Raw genomic sequence first — 20,916 nt, forward strand, 5'->3', positions numbered from 1 at the left:
TGAAATCAAGCAGTGTATAACCTCAGTTCAACATTTAGCATTACAATGGAAGGCATTAACATAATTCAGACTGCTGAGACTACAGGCTTCCTCAGCCAGGTGCCAGATTCTGCTGATCAAGTCTTCCTGGAAGAGGAGGCATAAAATACTTACTGTCTGGTAACTGTATTCTCCTAAAGTTTTCTCCTGGAGTTAAAGGATTTATATCTTTCAATAAAAGTACATCTTTAATGTTTTTTTCAAACAAGATAGATTGTCTGAGTATGACAGTGTTTTTTCCAGGAAGCTTTTGTTTAAGACTCAGACACTGAATCATTTTTTATGTTTCATATGTAAAACGTTTTCTTTCTTCAAACCACTGATCACCACACCAAAAGACAGAAGAGTGCGGGCTAGTAAAACATTTTGTTGATTAACACAGAATGGTGATCAGAACACCACAGAAACACTTTTCTGTTTATTATGTCACAGTGGATTCACACCATTTTAAATAACACGCAAACCTCGCAGCAGTCTGTCCACTAGTTGGCATTTTCTGTGTGTGACTCTTTCTGTCTGTCTAGTCTTGTGTCTTGTGTGTGTGTGTGGCCATGGGGTGGGAGGCACGGCCTGTCAAAACAGACCCCTCCATGCCAGCGGACACTACCGTCTGTCCAACCAGACAAGTTTATTAGTTTGTCCTAAAAACACAGCCCCGCTCTCCGGACCTCTCTCACCCCGTCCTGCTCCCAGGGGCCCCCTGGTATGAGACATCGCTAGCATCCACCAACACGGCTGGCCCCTCTCATAGCCGTGGAGCCGGTCCAGATGCCTGGAGACAAACAGTTGTTGTTTCTAACTGGTCGTAGTTGTTTGTGTTTCGACATTTTGATGTCAAATTGATAACATAACAATGATTTTTTTTACTTGTTGTACCAAGTGATGTTACCCATGTTCAAAAAAGAAAACATGATAAATATGATTTAAAGTCAGTCCTGCATACACATAATTTGTGGCTTAGTTATATATGGAGTTACATAAATATTGTTCATACATTGAACTTGTGAAAGACTCAGATGGTTTATTTTTCAAGCTCTTTGACTTTGATTTAATATGCTGTATATACATCCCAGGTTTATTTTCAAAAGACTCTCACGACAGCTTAAACGCCCCCCCATTAAAATGCATGATACACTGAATGAAAACGAAAATAATTAAACCTACTCACGACAAAAAAAAAAAACCTAAACGTTTCCACCGGGGCTGCATGATTTTAAAATTGACGTGAAAATATCCCTTGCTCCGACGCAATTTTCCCTCATCTCAGCCTCTCCAGGCGACACAGAAAAGCTTCATTCATTCAGGTCTCATCCCCAACTGCAGGGGAAAAAAGCCATTTTTGATTTTCTGTCATTTGGGGTTTCCTCTCCTCCTCCAATGTTTTGTCAGACATCAAAGTCAATTTGCAGGCAATGGTGAACGGATTAGCTAATCTGAGCATTTTAATAGTTTTGAAACTGATCTGTGTGTGTGTGTGTGTGCATCGTAAAGGGTCTGCCTGTGTCATGTTACAGGAAGGACGCCGTCAAGGGGCCTCGGCAGTTTAAACAAGTAGCACATTACAATGCAAGGAGCGCCGAGTTTTGCTCTGACGTGTAATGACGGATAGTTTCAATGCAGCGGGCCAAAGGAAACATCGTCCTCACACTAGAAAAGGTTTTGCCCCCAACCAGGACAGTGCATGGTGTGTCTACCCTCCCCAAAAAACAACCTCATTACTCATGAGCTATGTTACTCTCTGGGCTAAAATAAACCATTACTTTATAATTTAAGAGTTATATGACAGCAAAGAAAACCATCTCTGCCTGAACTTTTGGTCAACTCAATATTCTGTTTGAGGGAGGAGTAAATTGCTCAGAGAAACTGTGATGGGTGCTTTATGTAATATCTGACACTTGTAGGCCAGCAGGCTTTTTGCTTTAAAAATAAATAAATACATCATATAGAATACATTTAAATAGACTCTTCATCGCAGCCTGATCTGTAAAACACAAAGAGTTTTAATCAGAAAACAACCAAATGTGCAGAGTAGTGTCAACTGGTTCCTGGTTAACACGTGTAGGTACTTCCTGTGTATTTTAATTTTTGTAAAATCCAGAATAAAAGGGTGCATTCTTATGTCTTATTTGAGTTCTCTCCACTTCTAGCCATGATTGTGCGGTTTCTGTAGAAGTGCAGGATGTTCTACTGTAGTGAGTTCAGAGAGTTAAAGCCACTGAGAGGACTGGCAGGACTCTTAGACGTTGCTCTTGGTTTCTAGAAGTCTGGAGCTCATCTGATGGGAACATTCTTTGCAGACATAAACCTCTGGAATCCAATATAAAGCCTAAACAACCATAATGAGAGTCACTCACACTGAGTGGTTGCTGTGTATCATTAAAAACACTTCAGATCACAGCCCCGTGTCTCCTGTGATGTATTGACAGGAGCTCTCAGCACAGCGCACAGCTGAGCTGTTTTCCTTTGAAAGAGATACCACTGTCTAAATACATCACAGGTACTTCCTCTGCCCTGAAGGGCACAGAGGCGGGGGCGATCCAAACAAAAACATGGTATCATTTAGTCATGGAGGATTAAACCACTTTGAGCTCGGTTATTTGGACCCATCTTCTCCCTATTTCCACAATATCTGTGTTTGTTTTGAGCTGCTTTTGTCATGTATGTGTTTTAAATGTGGCAGCACAGAGGACGGTAATGGTTTGTCCCTTATCAGGTGTTTCTTCTTTTCAAAGAGCTCTTCTTTTTTATCTGATCAGCAGTTGAACTTTCATTGTCACAGTGACCTGAGAATAAGTGTATGTGTGTGACAGGCGAGCATGATGTTCAGCTCAGGTGTCTTCTGGATGGGCCTGTTCTTCATCCCCATCACCTCGCTGGTCTTTGACGTGGCCTACAAAGTGTGAGTCTTCTTTCTGCTCTCCTCGCTCATCATCGCTTCAAATACACATCTGATACAGGAAATTCCTCAGGAATCTCTCGTATGTCCTGGAAAAATTCCTGCCTTGAGTTTTTGTTCAGACTTCTAAGGAGGTATAGCATTTCCACTCTGTGGATACTCCACGGGAAATGTTAGTTTCTCCCCCCCGGGTCTGCTCGACATCGGCCTGCAGCAGATCCTAGATGTCGAGAGCAATTTGCAAAGCTAAAAGTTTTATTTCCTGAGTTACTCCAAGCAGCCCAAATTGGACAACGGGGTATTTTTATGTCAGTGTCTGGTGGTTCCATCATGTTAAAGCATCTGCCACATGACTCTGACTCTTATGAAATATCTCATTTACAGTGTGAAGAAGGCATGTTTCAAGACTCTGGTGGATGAGGTGCAGGAGCTTGAGGCTTTATCTAAAGACCCCGGAGCAGTGGTGCACGGAAAAAGGTACTGTTACACACCATCTCACCCTTCCTGTGTTTACTCCACTATTTCAGATACACAGCGGTTCACTGAGCTAATGATTAGTCTGTAATCGGATCAGAACATATAATGGTGAAGCATCCACCACAAACTAATGTTATATATAGACAAAAAGTAGCAAACCTGTCTCCTCTTTGACCTGCAGCATCGCTCACATGGCTCAACACTAACACTATGGCAACATAACAAACATATTGTGTCAGGGTGTCATGTCTCCTTACCCTATCAGAGCTGCACCGTTGATGCCTTCTCTTGAAGCATTTCCCAAATTCTCAAGACCAACTCAGGGAAAGAATCATCTCTGTCCTCCCAAATGCCTCAAAATGTTCATGTTCCGCTGCCAATAATATTCCTATTTGGAAGGGAGAAATCTTAAAATTGCTGCTAAATTGCAGGAGTTTGACTGTAATCATGTCATAAGAGAGGTGGTCTCTTTTTCCCCCCTTCCCTCTGTCCTCAAATACTGCATGTCTCATTTTAGCGCAGCAGCCTCTCCCATATTAAAGCTATATATTATATAGAGGTATTAGCTGGAGCAGGTCTGCTGTGCTCTCTGGGGTCTGAGGCCTGCAGCAGGTATCGACATGGTGAGATCAGTGTGAGATCTCCCGCTGCCTGAAAGTGATCCTCCTGCCTGGCCGCTGTCCCGGGCCCAGCGGGCTGCACACACACACACAAACACGTACAGATACATTCACTCAAAAACATGAATGATATTTTTGCATCCATGTGTGCAAGCACAGGGCATCTATTGTTACACACATGCCATGCTGCAGTATGAGCGTCCACAGTTGTGTGTCCCAGCCTGCTGTTTGTACCAGCAGGTAGGGCAGTTGGCAGGTCCTCGCCTGCTGGACAGCCTTGATGTATGGGTCATTAAATCTGCCTGTGGTGCTCAGCATGCTGCTAACACTCTGTTTCTGTGTGTGTGTAGTTTGACGGAGAGGGCCCAGCTCCTGAAGAACGTCTTCAAGAAGAGCACAGTCAGTTTGTACCGCTCTGAATCCATGCAGCAGAACCTGCTACGTAAGTTATTGAAACTTTCTTTCTTTCTTGTTTTTCATCCTCTCTCTCTCCTCTCTCTTTCTCGCTGTCTCTTTCTTTCCTCCTAACTCCCAGCCACCAGGCACCAGTCTTACAGATTATTCACATTAGATTTATTTGTTTCCAAATATGTTCCCCTGTCAGGAAAACAGATCGAGCATCATTACTCCTCCTTTGACATGTACTATATCTCCAGACTAGCTCACCTTTCCTCCGTTGGGAGACAGTTACACTCTGCTCATCCCACGTCTTTTCATAAATATTTTTTTGCGCTAACCAGATGCAGATCAGTCAGTAATGGTGGCTGCATGGCTCCCTACACATTATCTATCTGTGTATTCATGCTATGAATGATGTTCCCATTATTCATAGCATGAACACACATACTTTAAACTCTGCTGTCTATGAAAAACTCTCCTTCCTCAGACACAAGGCTACACACTGTACAGCTGTAGCCAGGTATCTAATAAGTTCCTGAAAGCCCAAACTCACGTGTGACTGCTTTGATTTTCTGTTTCTTTTCTATTCTTTTCTGTCTTGTGTCTGATCAGTTTGTTTTTTGTTTGTCTCATAGGTGGGGATGAGATCGTTGTTGTGTGATACCCTTCTCTCTTTTTTTGTTTAAATTCATAATTCAAACCCGTTAAAATCTCCATCCCCTCTGTAACTGTAGCTCCCAGATAGACACCGCTCTCTTTCCCCTTTTGACTTCCTGTCCCTCCCTCTCTCTCGTGTGCCTTGGTGTGTCCTGAGTTGAGCTCAGTAGAGTGAGATAACGATGAAATGATGAAATGTTGCGCTGTTATTCCCCCACAATGCACTCGTCTCAGCGGGGTCCTTTGAGCTTGCCCGCTGGCCTCCAGGTACTGAGCGAGTCATTTGACACCTGAAGGTGAGTCAGGGGGTCAAAGGTCAGGTCAGCTCCCGTAGGAGAGTTTAGGTGGTAGATCATAGAGCAGCTTTTATACTACACCTGATAAAACAAATGTTAGGGGAGGTATTTATGTTAGATGATTTGTGTTAAATGCATTTTGGGCAATTTGTTAATTTGTCTTTTCTGAGTTCCACAACTCTCATTTGTCGGTTCACTTTCTGTCTTGTGTATCAGTTTTATGATCAATGGACAGATTTCATTCTCTAAAAAATATTTTAAAAAGACTGTAAACAGAGTAAAACGGTTAGTTCGGGTAACATATGGGTAACATCAGGCTCTAATAAGTAGACTGTGTAAGAGATCAAGGTGCATTTCATCAGCAAGAAAGCACAATTAACCAAATTGCCCTAAGTTTTTGTTGTTAAGAATTTTTTTTAAGATTTTTTTGTTTATTTATTTTGTTTGCGTGTGTTTTTGTGTACATTTGATATTACCCGTCCCTGATCTGTATGAGCTTTGTTTTGACTGCTTCGCTTCATTTTCAGACGGCTACGCCTTCTCTCAAGACGAGAACGGAGTGGTGTCTCAGTCTGAGGTCATCAGAGCGTACGACACCACCAAACAGAGGACCAACGAGTGGTGAGCCGCCGGCTTCCTGTTCCCGGCCGGCTGGTTTCAGAGCCGCTGCAGTCGTGTCTAATGGCGACGTTTGAAGCTGAATGGGGGGGGAGAAGCGTTGGTGCCTCCTGCACAAAAGGGGGGGGGGGGGGTTTGGACATGAAATGGACAAGAAGAGAGGGACACTGGTTAGTCTTTGAAAAAGGGAAAAAAAATAATGTGGAACAAAACAAAATCATGTTCACTATCAGCCGTAGTTGTGTGTCCAGCAGACATGATGAGCACTGTGCTTTCTTAGCAGTCTGTGGTCTGAAGTTCTTCACTGTTCTCGCTCAGTTTGTCGGAGTCTCCTTTCTATTGATTTAAGGAATGACAGCTTTTAGCACTGAGCCAAAAAAAAAAAGGCTAAAATCATTGTATTTAAATGAAACTTAAATTAAGTTAAATTCCTGAACACTGTTATTATGGAAGTTAAAACACTGGACAATGAAGTTTAGAGGAGAGATTGCCAAAGAGCAGTCGTACATACAATCGTCCAAGTACTCGTGAATTGGGAAAACCAAATGTAATGATGCGTGTATTCCAGCACTGAACAGACCACTCCAGAGCAGACGTTTGTAATGTTTTCATTTTATTTTTTATGTAAAGCCTTACATTTGCTCATGCCTTCGTCCTTTGTCGCTTCTTTTTCTATATTTTTTGTTTTTAGTTTTATGTTCTTCTTAAGATGTAGATATCGTGCCTGTTTTTCTTTTCCTGTTAGTTTTTTTTAAGAAGTTGCTTCCAGCGACCTACAGTAGTCCTGTTTCCACCATTTTTGCAGCAGAAGTATTGCATTCCACACACATCACTCCAGTTTCAACAATCACAACGGTGCCTCTACGTGAAACTTTTCCCTGTACGATAAAAAAAAAAAAAAATCCATGGCCGCAAATAAGTTTTAGCCAGCTAGCTTAGACCAGTACTCCTCCACACACCAGACAACATCACTGTCTCCCTGCCCGCCACACTATTGCACTCCTACAAGTGAAGATGTTCCTGCGGAGGTGACGGAGGAGGGGAGGCTCATGGAAGCTCACAGTGATGGTAGTGTTTCCCTTAAAATGGAGATTTTATCCTTCTAACATAAGTGCCATTAGCTTAAGGGAGAGAAAAATATTAGCCAGGAAGCTCCACGACAGTATCAGAACTACTTTGTCTCTATAGTTATTTTGTGGATTTGTATTTTTATATTGGAAATGTTTGACTTTTGCATCGACCGGCTTTGTAATGACTCGTCTGTAACTTTTTGTTTTCTTCCTCTGATAAACTGGCAGGATAGAATAGATCTAATGAGGAAACTGAGCTTTCTTAAATGTCTTGTTATTATTAATATTAATATTGTTACAGCTTGAGTTATTTATAATTGACTACGTATTGTCTGTGTGATTGCTTTCTTCTCCCTATGGGAGATCAGATTTCTGATGATGTGTGTGTGTTTATTGCCTGCATGTGCATGTGGTGTACGTGTGTGAGTGTGTGTGTGTGTGTGTGTGTGGGTGTGTGTGTGTGTCACCTCTACTGTGGATAACTTTAATGTATGCATTGCATGTCTGTGTCCTCTAAGCGAGACAGGGGCCTCAGTGCTCCTGGAGTGTATCTTTTATTGTGTGTGAGTGAGTGAGTGAGTGTGTGTGTAGTTACGCTTGCTCCAGTTGTCCGTCTGCACGACTCCAGGTAAAGCTATGGTGTACTGCTGTGTGGCGATGCATGGCCCGTTCGGGGACAGTGAGACTGCGTGCGGTGTGACTGTGTGTGTTTAGGGACTCGGCCTCGACTGACGCTCAGCTCACTTCGACGGGAGATGTTGCACAATGCACTCGATGTACCTTTCCAGTTGTGGTATTATCTGGTTTTGGTATATAATTTCTCTGTTTGTAACTTGTTTTCTTTATGCAGTGTTCTCTGCTTTACAGGAAAAAGCTCTCTCTTGTGTTTCTTTTTCTCTGTGTGAAAACTTTGTCACCCTGTCAAAAATTTCCAACCAGCTGAATGTGGATGTCGTCGTTGTGGAAGGCTTGGACTGTTGCTTTTGCCTTTTTTCCAGAAAACATAGAACACACTTTGTTGTCTGTGAAGGCTGTGGGCTGCATGAATGGAAAACACAAACTGTTCTCTAAAGTGTTAACTGTACTCTACTTTAATTCTCCCTCGAGTGTTGATCACTTTACAAAAGAGGAAAAAAATGCACCTTTGACTTTTTCTTTTCTTCGTTTCTTTCTGTCGTTTTGTTCGATGATTGTTCTGCATGTTGGGACTGCAAACTTAATAAGTGTTGTCTTTTACTGCCATGAAGGACTACTGAAATAAACTTTACAATCATGGAGGAACATCTGTGTTAACTGTCAGTGTCTGTGTGTGGATGGAAAACCCTAAACAGGAAAAGGCAGGGACGGCCATCAGACTGTGGCAAACGAATCATATCAATGAGAGTCTTTATTGTTATGATTGTGGCATTTAATCAAACCTATGTAGATAAGTGACCAGATTAGTTAATAGTGACCACAGAATACATTTCTCTTCCTTTACATTCTGCATTTTTGTAGCATCACACCAGCTGGGTGTTAAGCTCAGAGGAAGCGGTGAGATTTGGTTTTAGGGAATGCTGCCTATAAGCTTGCGGATTGTTTTTCTGCCTCTTCCGTTGTGTCTATTGTGAGATTCCTCTGAAATATTTACATTTCACTCTTCTTTAGTTCTCAGATTCTTGTCACTGACTTACTGCTGAATAATGTAATTAGTTATGATTATGTATGACTTGTTTGACCATTGTGTTTTTCACAACCTTTCCCTTGCATGTATATTTCTGTATTTATCATGTGTGATTTGTTGCCACAACTACAGTTGTTGAGCAGCATCTTGTCAGAAAACAGTGGAAAAGCTACTGTTTAAGAGGGCACTTCAAGCAGTTGGTGCTTTTTAAATGTCCCACTGTATCACTGTGCAGTTTGAAGCTGGAAATCAGAGGTTTTGTTTGTTGTGTAGACACATTTTTGATGAATGAAGGCAGTCAGTGTTAGCTGTGGTGGCAGATACATTGCAGTGGCATCAAAAACCAGATTCAATTCTAAAGAATTATGACTTTAATTTGTTCTCGATTTCAGTTAGATGTCTGGTTATGTTCTCAGAGTTGTAGAAGTGTAATTCTGAGAACTGTAAGGCAGTTTTGAGTGAAAACATTCAATGTGAGGAGTAATAAATGGGATCCTATCTCCAAGGATCGCTTGGAAAAGAAACTGGAAACTTTTTTTTGAGCCTGGCAAAGACATAAAAGGTTTAACCTATCCAAAAGATTAGGGAAACGTCATGAAAACGTGTTCGCAACTTGTATTTTTCTTTTATAAGCAGTGTGGAATGTGATACAGTCGATGCTGGCAGATGTAAGCAGAAGTCTGGAATCTGTCAGGTAGTTCTAAGCTGCATTTTATGATAAATACAAAGACTCTGGGGATCTGTGAGTGTGGCAGACTGAACATCTTGCAGGTTCTTTTTTTTTTTTTTTTTTTTTTAAATCAGACACTGATTGCCAAGTCTATTTCACAGTCAGGTAACCTGGAAACAGAGAAGTCTTTGTGGAAATTTTGCCATACCTGCCGGTGCAACCTAAACCTCTATTTCGGGGGCGAGTTGTTTTTAACACTGTGACCATGCCATGCTCATTGAACACTGACAATGACTGATCTCAGCGCCGCATTCCTGCTGGGAAGTCTGGCGCAAAAATGAGCGACAGGTAGGGAGCTGCAGTGCAGGCCTGGCCGCTCCGGTTTCCTTCTTTTTTTTTTGTCTAAGTGATGATGAGGCTTCTTTTTGTTGAAATGTCATTTAACAAACCCTACACACATCAGTGCACAGAAGGTGCGGAGAAACATGATTTATTCACTGTACATCAATGACAACCCACATGTGGGGAGAACACTTTTACAACAAGTCTCTCTTTAGATTGTCACACAAACAAAATTCCCTGGTTTCCAAAGTCTAATGATGTTCATCTAATAACGTGATGACGGTCAGCAGAGTCTCAGAGTGTGGGAGGTGGCGCATATAGAAAATAAAATGTAGACCACAGAGATCTTTTTTACAAAAGTGCATCAGATCCAGGACAGGTCTGTGGATGTGTCCTGTGTCACAGACATGGAGGCGCCTTCAGGGCGTGCTTTTACCCCATGTTGCTCTCTCTGCATCCATTCAGACGGGATTTTCACACCACCAGCTGTGCTGCCATGTGTCTGTTCTCACCACCACCTCCTAAAAATCGTGTAATCCCTCTATTTCCCCCACTGACAGCCCTGTCAGCTCTGTCCAAAGTCGGCAAAGCCCTTGGCCGCCGTGAAGGTGTCGGGCTGCAGAGGGAAGAAGTACTGCTGGGGCAGGAGGAAGCTGGCGCTCTGGGGCGGGTGAGAGGCCATGGGTGGCTGGTGGAGCTGCAGCTGGGCGTGGGAGGGGGGCAGTGGGTGCTGGATTCCTCCTGTCATGGGTGCTGGTGGGGATGTGTAAGGAGGAGGAGGTAGAGGAAGAGTCTGTGGGGTCTGGGTTGGTGTGGAGGCTGAGGAGGAGACGGTGGCCGACACCAGGCAGCCGTGCTGCTGCTGCTGCTGCCCCCCCTGACCCCCGAGAGAAAACCTCCGCATGGAGCTGCCCCCTCCGACTGAGCTGGAGCTGGTGGTGGCTGTGCTCGACTGCCGCGACGGGGTGCGGAGGCTCGGAGGAGCTGTGGTGAGGATCATGGGGATGGTCTCGCCCTGGCAGCTCCGCAGCGAGAAGCGAATGGGCTGCTGGGTCGGCTGCTTGGGCCGCAAACAGGTGCAGCAGTAGACGGCGACCAACGAGCCGACCACGACGAAGGCGACGAAGATGCTTCCCACCATGAGGAAGGGCACGTAGACGGGTTCTGAGGGCAAAGAGGCACAGGTCAGGATCAGACACAGAAAAATGTTCATACATAAATTAAAAAATTAAAATTAAAATACATTAAAAATTATTTGACAGACTGTGAGCAGATAAATGCACATTTTATTCATGCATTGTTTTATATATTTATAGAGTATAAAGAACTGTGGCCTCTCCTGCTGTTCATAATGTTATGATTATAAACATTTTCTTAGCATTTTTTAAACAAACATTTATAATCTTTTAATTTTCTTTTTAATCCCGAACAAAACAGGAACACATTCCTGCCGTGAACACAAACATCTCAATTTACACATTCATACACTTCACCTTATGCACTCGGGGAGGAAATCTGCCAATGTTTATTTGTTTTAAGTTGGAAATATAGGAAATTGTGGGCGCACGGCGCAGTCAGTGGAACGTCTTATCAGCTTATCTGTTCGGGAAATTTAAAGAAAACTGATTTTAAAAAATAATAATTCTGGAGTTACAGTGAGCTCTTATTATCAGGATTATTATCGAACCTTCACAACCAACAGTAGATTTATACAACACCTGGACGCCGCCTAAAGAAGCCACAGAAACGAGCTGTTGTGATTACTGCAGTCGGAAAATTAGTGAGCTGTCAAAGTGAATGTGCTTTATATTTGGCAGCACAATAGGCCTGCTTGTGTGAGAAGGTTTGGACTCTGGAAAACATTCCTGAAGCGTAATCTAGCTCCACTTGATTAAGTTTCCGAGTAATTTCATTCTTTTTCTTTCTTTCTTCGTTTGAACAAGAATTTGTTTGTTAAAAACACTGAAATGAGGGACTCTGTCAAAAACTTTGTCCAGTTAGATAATAACGAGGTCACATGAAGCCACAGGGAGCAGAGACACAAACAGGTAGTGGGAAGTGGACTCTGTGTAATGCTGAAGGTGCATGAAAAACTTTAAAACAGCAGGATGTTCACTGCAAATAAAAACATGCCAAGAACAATCTGAATATTAGGATCAGTTTTAAAGGTATAGTGTAAAGTGTAATCATCATTATAAGGACAGCAGGGTGGAAACTAGATGTCTATAAAGAGCTTTAATGTCCTGCTCTGCTCTGTCATAATTGTCCAGCTGACCTTTGACCTGATCTGCCATATGTCCATATAACGCGTGGCAGTGTTTTAGTTCTAATTACAGCTTCATAAATGCTGTTTATTTGAGGATAAATAGACTCTAAACAACTGTCCTCATTAGTGTGAGTTTTAGAAGAGGAAAGAACAGCTGTAGAGGGGAGCGCTGTGCACCAAGACACAGTCCACTTACGCGCTGCAAACTCTGTGTTGTCCACCTCCCGGTCGTTGGTGCAGCTCCCCTGGTCCAGCCGTGCGTCCGCGGCCGCGCAGCAGTAGCGCAGCGAGCAGGAGCCGCAGCACACGGTGGCGTCCATTGTGTCAAAGTCCTCCGGACACTGGAAGCCCTCATGATAATTCCCGTTAGAGTCCAGCCAGCCGTGGCAGTACTCTCCCTGAGCGTCCGATATGCGCAGGTTCCAGGTCAGATATCCCAGCAGCAGGCAGCTCAACAGGCGCACCATCCCGGCGAGCCGCGGGTGGGTTTTACGGTGTCCCCCCTGCGTCCTGTGGGCTTCAGCGGCTCCCGGGACACCGAGCGTGTAAAGTCCGAGTTACAGACTCTTCATTGAGATTTCAAAAAGGAAAAACACTCAGTGACCGGATCCAAAAGAGTTATGTCACCGTCATCTTCCCAGCATCCGAACCACGCTGAGGTAAATCCTCAATTAAATCCTCAGTTTACTTTTAAAAATAACATAACTGAACTTTATTCTGGCGAGAATCACCAGCAGAGCGACGCCGAGCAGTTGGCCCGAGTTCCCCCTGAAACCCTCTCCTGTTGTGCCTGATAGAGCCGGAGCAGAAGTTGTGAGTCCGCCGCGCCGCAGAGCTGCTACTTTTGTGAGTCTGGCTGCTGTGCACGCGCACGGAACCCCCATTAAAGAGGACGTGCGCGGTCACGAGTTGCTGTGGCGGTTGTAATGCCAGTTTAGCTTCATTAGCTTAATTAGCTTGCTAACTTGAGTACAGCAGATTTAAATACTGCATATAATCGTGCTGTTTATCATTTAGATTCAACACTGAAAAAACATACAAGTCAATGGGAAGCTGAGGTAATTAACATTCACCACTTTAAAACAAAGTAACATCTTTAAATGAGGATTAACATTTGTAAGAAACAAAAGCTAAATAGTAGTTTTCTGCCATAGATATGACTGATGTGTTTGCTCAAGTTAGCAAAATCAGTTTCCAATGACTAATTGTGTTTTAAAAACTAAATATTCGCACTTACATGCCGGTTATGTTTCTGTATGTCTTCTTTTAGCAGGTAAAAGTGTTATGAGCTAACAACAACATAAGCTAATGTCTACCTTTGTTTTAGCTAACTGTCGTTTCTCACAAATAAATACAAACGAAATTAAATAATTTCATTAGATTTTAGCACTAAAGTCACTGTAGCTGCTGTTTACATTATTTACATTTAAGACTGAACAAGTAAACATAAATCAGACACTGTTATTTTGTGGCTAAATGCTAATGTTAGCAAAGTTTAGATACCAGATAATATTTGACTATGATTCTAAAGTCTTCTAATTTTTCTCATTTCTAATTTTCTTATAAAAACTGTTAGCACTTGAGCATCAGAGCTATTCTATTAGACAGTGTTTCATCTGGCCATAAAAATAGCTTCATAATCTATAAACTACAGTGAAGCTAACTGTGTTTCCAGTAAGATAAGCTAATGAATTAAAAAGCAGCTGAACTAAATTACATTTGTTTTCATAGGAGCGGTCAGTGTTGTAACTGTTCAGAGGAAGTCTACCATTCAAACTATTTTATTTTCTGATGATTATTTAATTGGACTTATTTCAGATTCTGTATAACACTGGTCTGTTTAACATGAGAATGTGTGATCATCACGTCTGCATCTGTTAAACCTCCTCCTGTGTGAAACCTATTGAAGCAGCGCCCCCGTGTGGAGCTGCAAACTTTTAGGTCTGCGGGCTATTTTACAGCTTTTAACCTTTAACAGGGAAAACAGACATAAAGTAAATTGATATTATTTGTGGACATTTTAATTATTTGAATGTTTCAATGAGGCAGGTCTGTTTTTCTATGAGAGCCTTTACATCATCTGAAATTAACCACATTTTTTTATTGTGTCATGTTTACTGAAATCTGTTGTTTTAAAATTCTTTTTCACACGTTTCTTTATTTTTGATCCAGACGCTTGTTCAGTGATTTGAGCTCATGATGCTGCTTTGAGCTCAGTAGCAAAATGGCCTCTGTCTGCTCTTTTATAGGATTTCTCCTTTTTTTTCCCACTGTCAGATTGTAAAATGCTTCACCGCCCCGTTGTTCTCAGTGAGGATGTTGGCTACAAAGGAGGCAGGCAGTGGCGCTCAAGTCCCGCCTGCATTTCCCTCCGGAGGAGTGTCAGTATCGCCGCTGCCGACTGGGGATTGGAGCGGCGTCTTGTCAGTGATTTAGCCCACCCTTCACACGGCGTGTGTGTGTGTGAGTGGAACCGAGCCAGACAGTGACGATCTGATCCCTCACTCATCAGCTGCCACTAACTACAATACCGACCCGCCGCGCTGTGTGACACCTGGCCGGGATTGAGGGAGAGATGCAGCCCGCAGATGAAGGGCCCTGCGCCCCGAAGATGTGCAGACAGCAGCGGGGTCCGTACAGCACCCTGAAAACCTTCCAGAGTAAGCGCTCGGCGGGCAAGTCGCGCTTTGACCGGTCCGCTGTGGTCGAGGTGCCTTTTTTTGGCGACGGGCATGATTTCACTTTTCATCCCGAGCAGCCTCATCACTTCCAGCCTCACCATCACCACCAACAGAGGCTGCAGCAGCTCCACCAAAACAGCGTCGGCATCAGCAGCAGTCAGCAGCAGCAGCAGCATCGTTTCCCATGTGAGACCAGGCCCAGCAGCAGGGTCCCCACATCCACCTCAGCAGTGGCGGCGGCAGCATCTCTTGGTACCCAGCAGCGGTGCGCCAGCAGCAGCGCAGCTGAGCCTAGATTCTCTCCAGACTGCACCTACGGTATCAGCACAGGTGGGTCTCAAACTTGTCCAGACTGAGTGATAAAAGAGACTTATGTGCATTTTCTAGGTTTTATATGCATTTTCTAGTATAACAATAATAATAATAATGAGACTTTCTCAGTGTGAATGTTGCTCCATATCACGCTGATACTGATGTATATTAAGGATTTACTGTCTAGTAAAATGAGCATGAAGCCTCTACAGTCATAAACTTAAGTGAGAGGAGAAAAGCCAGCATCTCTTTTGTTTGCTTCACATCATCTGAGCTTTTTGTTCCAATTTCTTGTTTTTTTTTCTTCCTCCTGACAGCAGTGATTGATTTGCTATTGTAATGAGAGCAGTCATGATTGAATCTCCAGTGTGCATGTGCTAAGAATTACACTGTGTAAATTGCCTGTGTGTGACTGTGTGTGTGCACACGTGCAAGAAGGGCCCTCACAATCTCCTGTTGAAACACATTGTTCCCTGCTCATTTTTCTCCAGCTGCTGTTCATTAGAGGGCTGTACAGGAAGAAATGTGTTCCCCATGTGGAGGGCGGGTCCATGGGAACTAACACTAAGATGAAAGCAATGGACCTAATCCTGGCTGATGCGAAATTAAATATTAGACATCTCATCCTTTAATCAAGATATTAATCTCTTTATCACCGCTGGCAGCAGAGGCTCAGTTTGCTGCTGGTTATTGTTGCTTTACAGACAATCCGGCGTTGATCCAGTGCTCAGGTTTCTGCAGGTCTGTATTATTTAATATACATGAATGTGTGTTCTGTTTAATATTTAAAATAATTTGACAATTAATGCGATCAACTCAGGTGTCAGTGTTTCTGGCATGAATCACACAAAGATGCTCTCACTTAACATGCCATGTAATCCCACAGATAGTAACATATCAGAGTGTTTTTATCTGCACGCTGTGAACAGCTTAATGTCCCTCTCGTGGCTGGTAAAAAAAAAAGTTGATGTCCTTTCTTATAAAGAGGAGCACTGTAGACCCTGGGACTCAGCAATCAGTTGAGCACACAATAACACAAATTGCATTGAAAAGCCTTTCCCAAAGAGTTGTGATTAAAATAAATGGGTCTCATAAATTTGCCTCTGCCGACCGTGTTGTTTTTAATGAAATTTTATGAGGCTCTCAGCTCACAGAACTGGTGAGAGAAGCGAGAGGGGAGGGTGGAGGTGGCAGGGTGAGGGCGAATGATATCAGATACATCTCGACGGGTAAACAGAGACGGCACGCATATTAATAAATGCGACACATCTGCGCCGGGCTGATAGACACATCTGAGCAAGTGGCAATGCAGAAAGAAGCTGCCCAGAACTCATTTTGTCTCTGTGTGTGTGTGATTCCAGAGGACTCATAATCATTACACAGAGGTGTGAGATCATCTCATACAGACGTGCCTGGACTACCAGGGAAACCATACACTGAGGCTTGTTTCCATCTTTGTGCTGATTTTGTTTGCTCGGCTGGGTTTGGTCACAGCAGATACTGTGACTTTAGAGTTTATTGACATCTGAATAAATCAGCATAATCACGCTGGCATTTCTGTGAACAGAAGAGCTACAGTAATGAAACACTTTGCCACCATAAGACGATAAAGTCTTAAACACTGACTTTATTGTGAATGTTTGGGAAATAAATAAAACATCAGAATTGCCAAGTATTAAAATATAAAGTCTGTCTTTAAGAGTGAAATGTCTTTTCAGCCATTTGGCTCTTAACAAAGAAACATCATCAGCACTAAGGTGCTTGAGGTCCATACAGTATCTGGTCTGCTTGTCACAGAATACTCCACAGCAAAGTGTGTTTGCTCAGCTGCCTTCAAATCTCTGCCCTAATGTTGATGCAAAGGTTTAAATGTCCACATTTCTGTTGCAGCTGAATAATGAGCATTAAGTGCACTTAAAAAGAGATAAGATGTTTCTTCATCTGATTGTACTGACACTTGACCAAACTCAATGGGGACCTCAGAGATAAAGCAGAAACCTGTTAGAAACAGATGTATGTGGTTCTTTTTTTAATGACTAACCTGTAGTCGAAATGTCGCTCTGCCGCAGAGAACCGCCTCATCTTGGATGCCTTCGCCCAGCAGTGTAGCCGAGTCCTCAGCCTCCTCAACAATGGACGTCTCCTAGAGCCCCCTTCCTCCTCCTCCTCTTTCACCTCCAACATCAAGCAGGAAGAGGGGCCAGGGGACGCTCAGGGGCTTCACTGCTCGTCACAGGGGAAGTCTAAAGAGAGTTCTTCCACCACAGACCCCAAAGAGGAGGCCCAACAAAGCCATTTGAACCAACAACAGACCTCTGCAGTTCTCCGCATCTTCACAGACTCTCTACAGAGCTACCTGCTCTCAGGACCTCAGCAGCAGCAGCATCTGGCTGCAGGCCTAGAGGAGGAGCAGTGTCCATCAGCAGAACCAGGTTCAGGCGTGTCTCCGAGACACAACCTGGGTGGCTGGGGCTCCCCGACTCCATCAGAGTCGTACGGCCACCCTTCATCCACACTGCCTGAGGAGGAAGAGGAGGAGGAGGAGAGCTGCTGTCCTCGCTGCCTTGAGCTGGAGCAGGAGGTGCTGTCTCTGCAACAGGAGAACGAGGAGCTCCGCAACAAGCTGGAGAATATTCCAGGTGCAGTAATAGCAGTGTTATTTGTTGCGTTGACACAGAGTGGCAAAATGAAGGAGACCGCTCTGTGTCCGTTTGTTGGATTTGTGAGCCCTGTTCCTTTTGTTTCCTCCTTTTCTTGTTTTGGGGTTTTTTCATGATGCAGAGAATTATGCATATGATTTAGCTTTAGTGACTCTGTTGTAGAAGTACTTTATTTTGCACAAAAATAACTTTTTATTAGCTGCACAAACCCTCTCGTAGCTTATGAGGAGTGACTTTAAGTCTGTGTCCTAAAACAGAAGGGTATCACTTATTCAAGTCTCATTTAATGAGCATGCAGTTTTCTCAGGACTATCAAAGACCATCCAGGAATGTTTGTTTGTACTGCAGCACTAATATAGACTAAAATGACCTTGGGGTGCCCAGATGGTTCACCTGTCAGAGTGGGTGCCACCTAAACTGAGGCTATTGTCCTCACTGCAGCTGCCTGGGTTTGATTCAAGCATGCAGACCTTTACTGCATGTCATCCTCCTTTGTTTGCCTCAGTGCTTTTCATTCTTCTTTGCTGCCAAGTATCAATAAAAAGCAAAAATGCTTCTCCAAAATGAAGAAGGAGCTTAGTGACAGTATTAATAGTTGTTGTGGATCCTATTCTAGCGGCCAAAGGCACTGCAAAGAAAGGGGAGCCAACACTGTGATACTCAACCATCAGACAAGTTTCCCCTTCTTTCACATGGTCTCTAAATGCATCACGCAGTTTGGGCTTAAAAGCATCTATTTTTGTTTTCTGAGCTCCCCTGTGTCACAGTGACCTAATTAGCACTTTATCTGCTTATTTTAACTGCATATAAAATCCTGTGTACAGAGCAGAGCAACAATCTGATCTCAAACCCAACATCAGAGTCAAAATGATGATTTGATGTGAAGTAAAATACTGCAGGATTTTTGGTAATCGGATGATTTAATTGTTTGTATTACTGGTTTACATTAGTTTGTGTTTTTATGCAGTTCCCTGTCAAAATGTTCTCGACTACTTCAAGACTGTCCTGGAGTTCCACAACCAGCTGGTCCAGCCGATGCCAGAGGAGCAGCTCACTGAGGTGAGCTGACCTGCTTTGCCTCCAGCTATTTAAAGCATGTGTTCTCAGCAGCATGATTAAAGGTGTCAAAACATCAGATCCATCATTCATTAGAAATCTCTTCATGGTGATAATTGTGTTATCAACCGGTGTGAAAATTCAAATTTGTGTCTTTACAGGAAGAAGAACGGCAAACAGTCTTTGAGGTCTGTGTTTTCATTTGTGTTAAATTAAGAAAAGATGATTTTAAGATTAATTTGTGTGATTTTACGCTTTTTGTGCTCCCCTCCTTTGCAGGGCAGTAAACAGCTCCTCGAGAGCTATCCTCTCTTCATCACCAACAAGCAGTGGGACGAAGCCGTGAATTCCTCTAAGAAGGACGGCAGGCGGCTGCTGCGGTATCTGATCCGCTACGTCTTCACCACAGATGAGCTCAAGTTCTCCTGTGGTTTGGGCAAGAGGAAACGTTCAGTCCACTCAGGAGAGCCAGGCTTGGAGAGAAGACCGCTCAACCCCGTCAAAGTCAGCTGCCTCAGAGGTACGAGCCCTGAAAATGTCAGTTCATTCAGAAGAATATTTGCTTCCAGTCAGCATGAAATTAAACATGACCTTTATTGAGTACGAATCTCTGGCAAATGTGCGCTTATAAAATATTACTCAGTGTTTTTTGAGTGAAGGAATGCCAGGCTCATTAGAGTGCTCTCACTTCTCACGTCTAATTAAACGAAACTGGATTCTCACATGATTTTTTTCAAGGTTACATTTCAGAGTGTGGAGCTATCTGTTATATTACTTCACCAACCAGCATGTCCAGGCGCACATATGTCTCACAAAAAATTGTTATTGTAGGGTTAATTTTACAGGTCCAGATATGTGCCTGCACAGTGTGAACAGAGGACTTAAACACAGGTGTGTGTCCAATCCATTCCGTTTGCTACAGATGGTCTCCAATAATGCTCAAGACACAGCACCAAGGATAATTACCTTTAGCTGGTGTTGAGTGCAGCTCCAACCAAAATCTGAGGCAACAGAGATGAAGCAGAACAAATGCCGTATCACACATTTGTTGTCATAGCAGAATCAGGCAGCCTCTTCCATAAATGTGCTCCTCAGCGTCAGATAAATAGATGTTTTAATAAATCTGGTGCCAGCACTGCTGTAAATTAAGCACATGGCACTATTAAAAGTGTGTGTCAGATGATTGACACTGTGGCTCTGCTTTTGGTCCCTTTGCTGGTCTTCTCATCTTCATCAGAACTGTCACCCAGACTCCCAAACATTCCCTCATTAAGCCCTGATTTTAACAAACAAAAGCAAAAACATCCTTTGACTTCACTTTTAATTCATAATCCTGCCAGAGTTTATCCGGATGCACTGTGCCTCAAACCCGGACTGGTGGATGCCGTCAGAGGAGCAGATCAATAAAGTGTTCAGCGACGCCGTGGGTCACGCTCGTCAGGGCCGGGCAGTCAGCACGTTTCTGGGCAGCAGCGGCAGCAGCACCAGCAGCCTCTATATGGACGGCTTTGACGGACATCTGTCACAGGACGAACTGTACTTAAAAGGCTGCCAGAACGGCCAGTCGGATTGAAGCTGAAGAATTTTAACAGACAAATGCTTGACATGTAGCTGTGCAACAACATATCCCAAAACACCGACCTTATCCCGTCACTTTACAAAGTGAAGAAAACATTCCAGAGGAAGTTTATCATACAGAATATAACTACAGTCCTCTTTTCAAATAGTTTTATAACTTTTTTGCCATTTTTATACCTAAAAAGTCAAAATTTGACTGTTAAGGGTTTTAAATTGAGTCTTCCATGTTTTCTATGGTTTGGAGCACTTATGTCACGTTCAGTGTTAAGTTTTATTGGACTTCAAGAAGGTTGGGATTTTTTTCCCTCTAATGTGCACATTTATGTTTGTGACCAAGCTGAAATATGGCTGAAGCTGCACCTCTGTCACTATCAGCATGAAAAGTAGCACTTATTTTGTTTAAGCACCTTTACTTAAGCCCTTCTACAGGAGTGCCTCTGAGAAAGTCGTGTTTTCTTACCCATGGTTTTGCACTTTGCGTCCACATTATTATTTTTTTATTTGAATCGATTCTATTGTGTTTTATGTCTTCAAAAGAGAAGTGCATTTCTTTTAAATCAATGATGCAGTGTTGCTGATCCTCTCACAAACACACACAGTTAAAGTCACACTGTTA

General features: G+C 43.2%; 3 protein-coding genes across 8 annotated transcripts in view; 2 read left to right on the forward strand and 1 right to left on the reverse strand.

Annotated features, from left to right (window-relative positions):
* The window catches only part of atp8a1 (ATPase phospholipid transporting 8A1), a 78,982-nt gene extending 72,086 nt beyond the window's left edge, over window positions 1–6,896 (forward strand). For all 6 annotated transcript variants that reach the window (XM_028415471.1, XM_028415474.1, XM_028415476.1 and 3 more), the window contains 4 exons: window positions 2,850–2,938; window positions 3,320–3,412; window positions 4,383–4,474; window positions 5,912–6,896. In XM_028415471.1, coding sequence (XP_028271272.1) covers window positions 2,850–2,938; window positions 3,320–3,412; window positions 4,383–4,474; window positions 5,912–6,009 — 372 coding nt within the window. In that variant the 3' untranslated portion in view covers window positions 6,010–6,896. The remainder of the gene's footprint in view (window positions 1–2,849; window positions 2,939–3,319; window positions 3,413–4,382; window positions 4,475–5,911) is intronic.
* A 3,007-nt stretch (window positions 6,897–9,903) lies between these two features.
* Window positions 9,904–12,808, reverse strand: shisa3 (shisa family member 3). Its single transcript, XM_028416467.1, has 2 exons — window positions 12,210–12,808; window positions 9,904–10,911 (listed from the first exon to the last, which is right to left on the reverse strand). The coding sequence occupies exons 1-2, from the start codon at window positions 12,478–12,480 to the stop codon at window positions 10,313–10,315; spliced, it is 870 nt and encodes a 289-aa protein (XP_028272268.1). The 5' UTR covers window positions 12,481–12,808; the 3' UTR covers window positions 9,904–10,312.
* A 1,780-nt stretch (window positions 12,809–14,588) lies between these two features.
* On the forward strand, window positions 14,589–20,295 carry bend4 (BEN domain containing 4). Its single transcript, XM_028416466.1, has 5 exons — window positions 14,589–14,688; window positions 17,076–17,645; window positions 18,634–18,725; window positions 19,002–19,242; window positions 20,063–20,295. Exons 1-5 carry the CDS (start codon window positions 14,589–14,591, stop codon window positions 20,293–20,295), a joined length of 1,236 nt encoding a protein of 411 aa, XP_028272267.1.
* The last annotated feature ends 621 nt before the right edge of the window (window positions 20,296–20,916 follow it).

Source organism: Parambassis ranga, chromosome 10 (assembly GCF_900634625.1).
Source record: "Parambassis ranga chromosome 10, fParRan2.1, whole genome shotgun sequence".
NCBI classification, from domain to species: domain Eukaryota; kingdom Metazoa; phylum Chordata; class Actinopteri; family Ambassidae; genus Parambassis; species Parambassis ranga.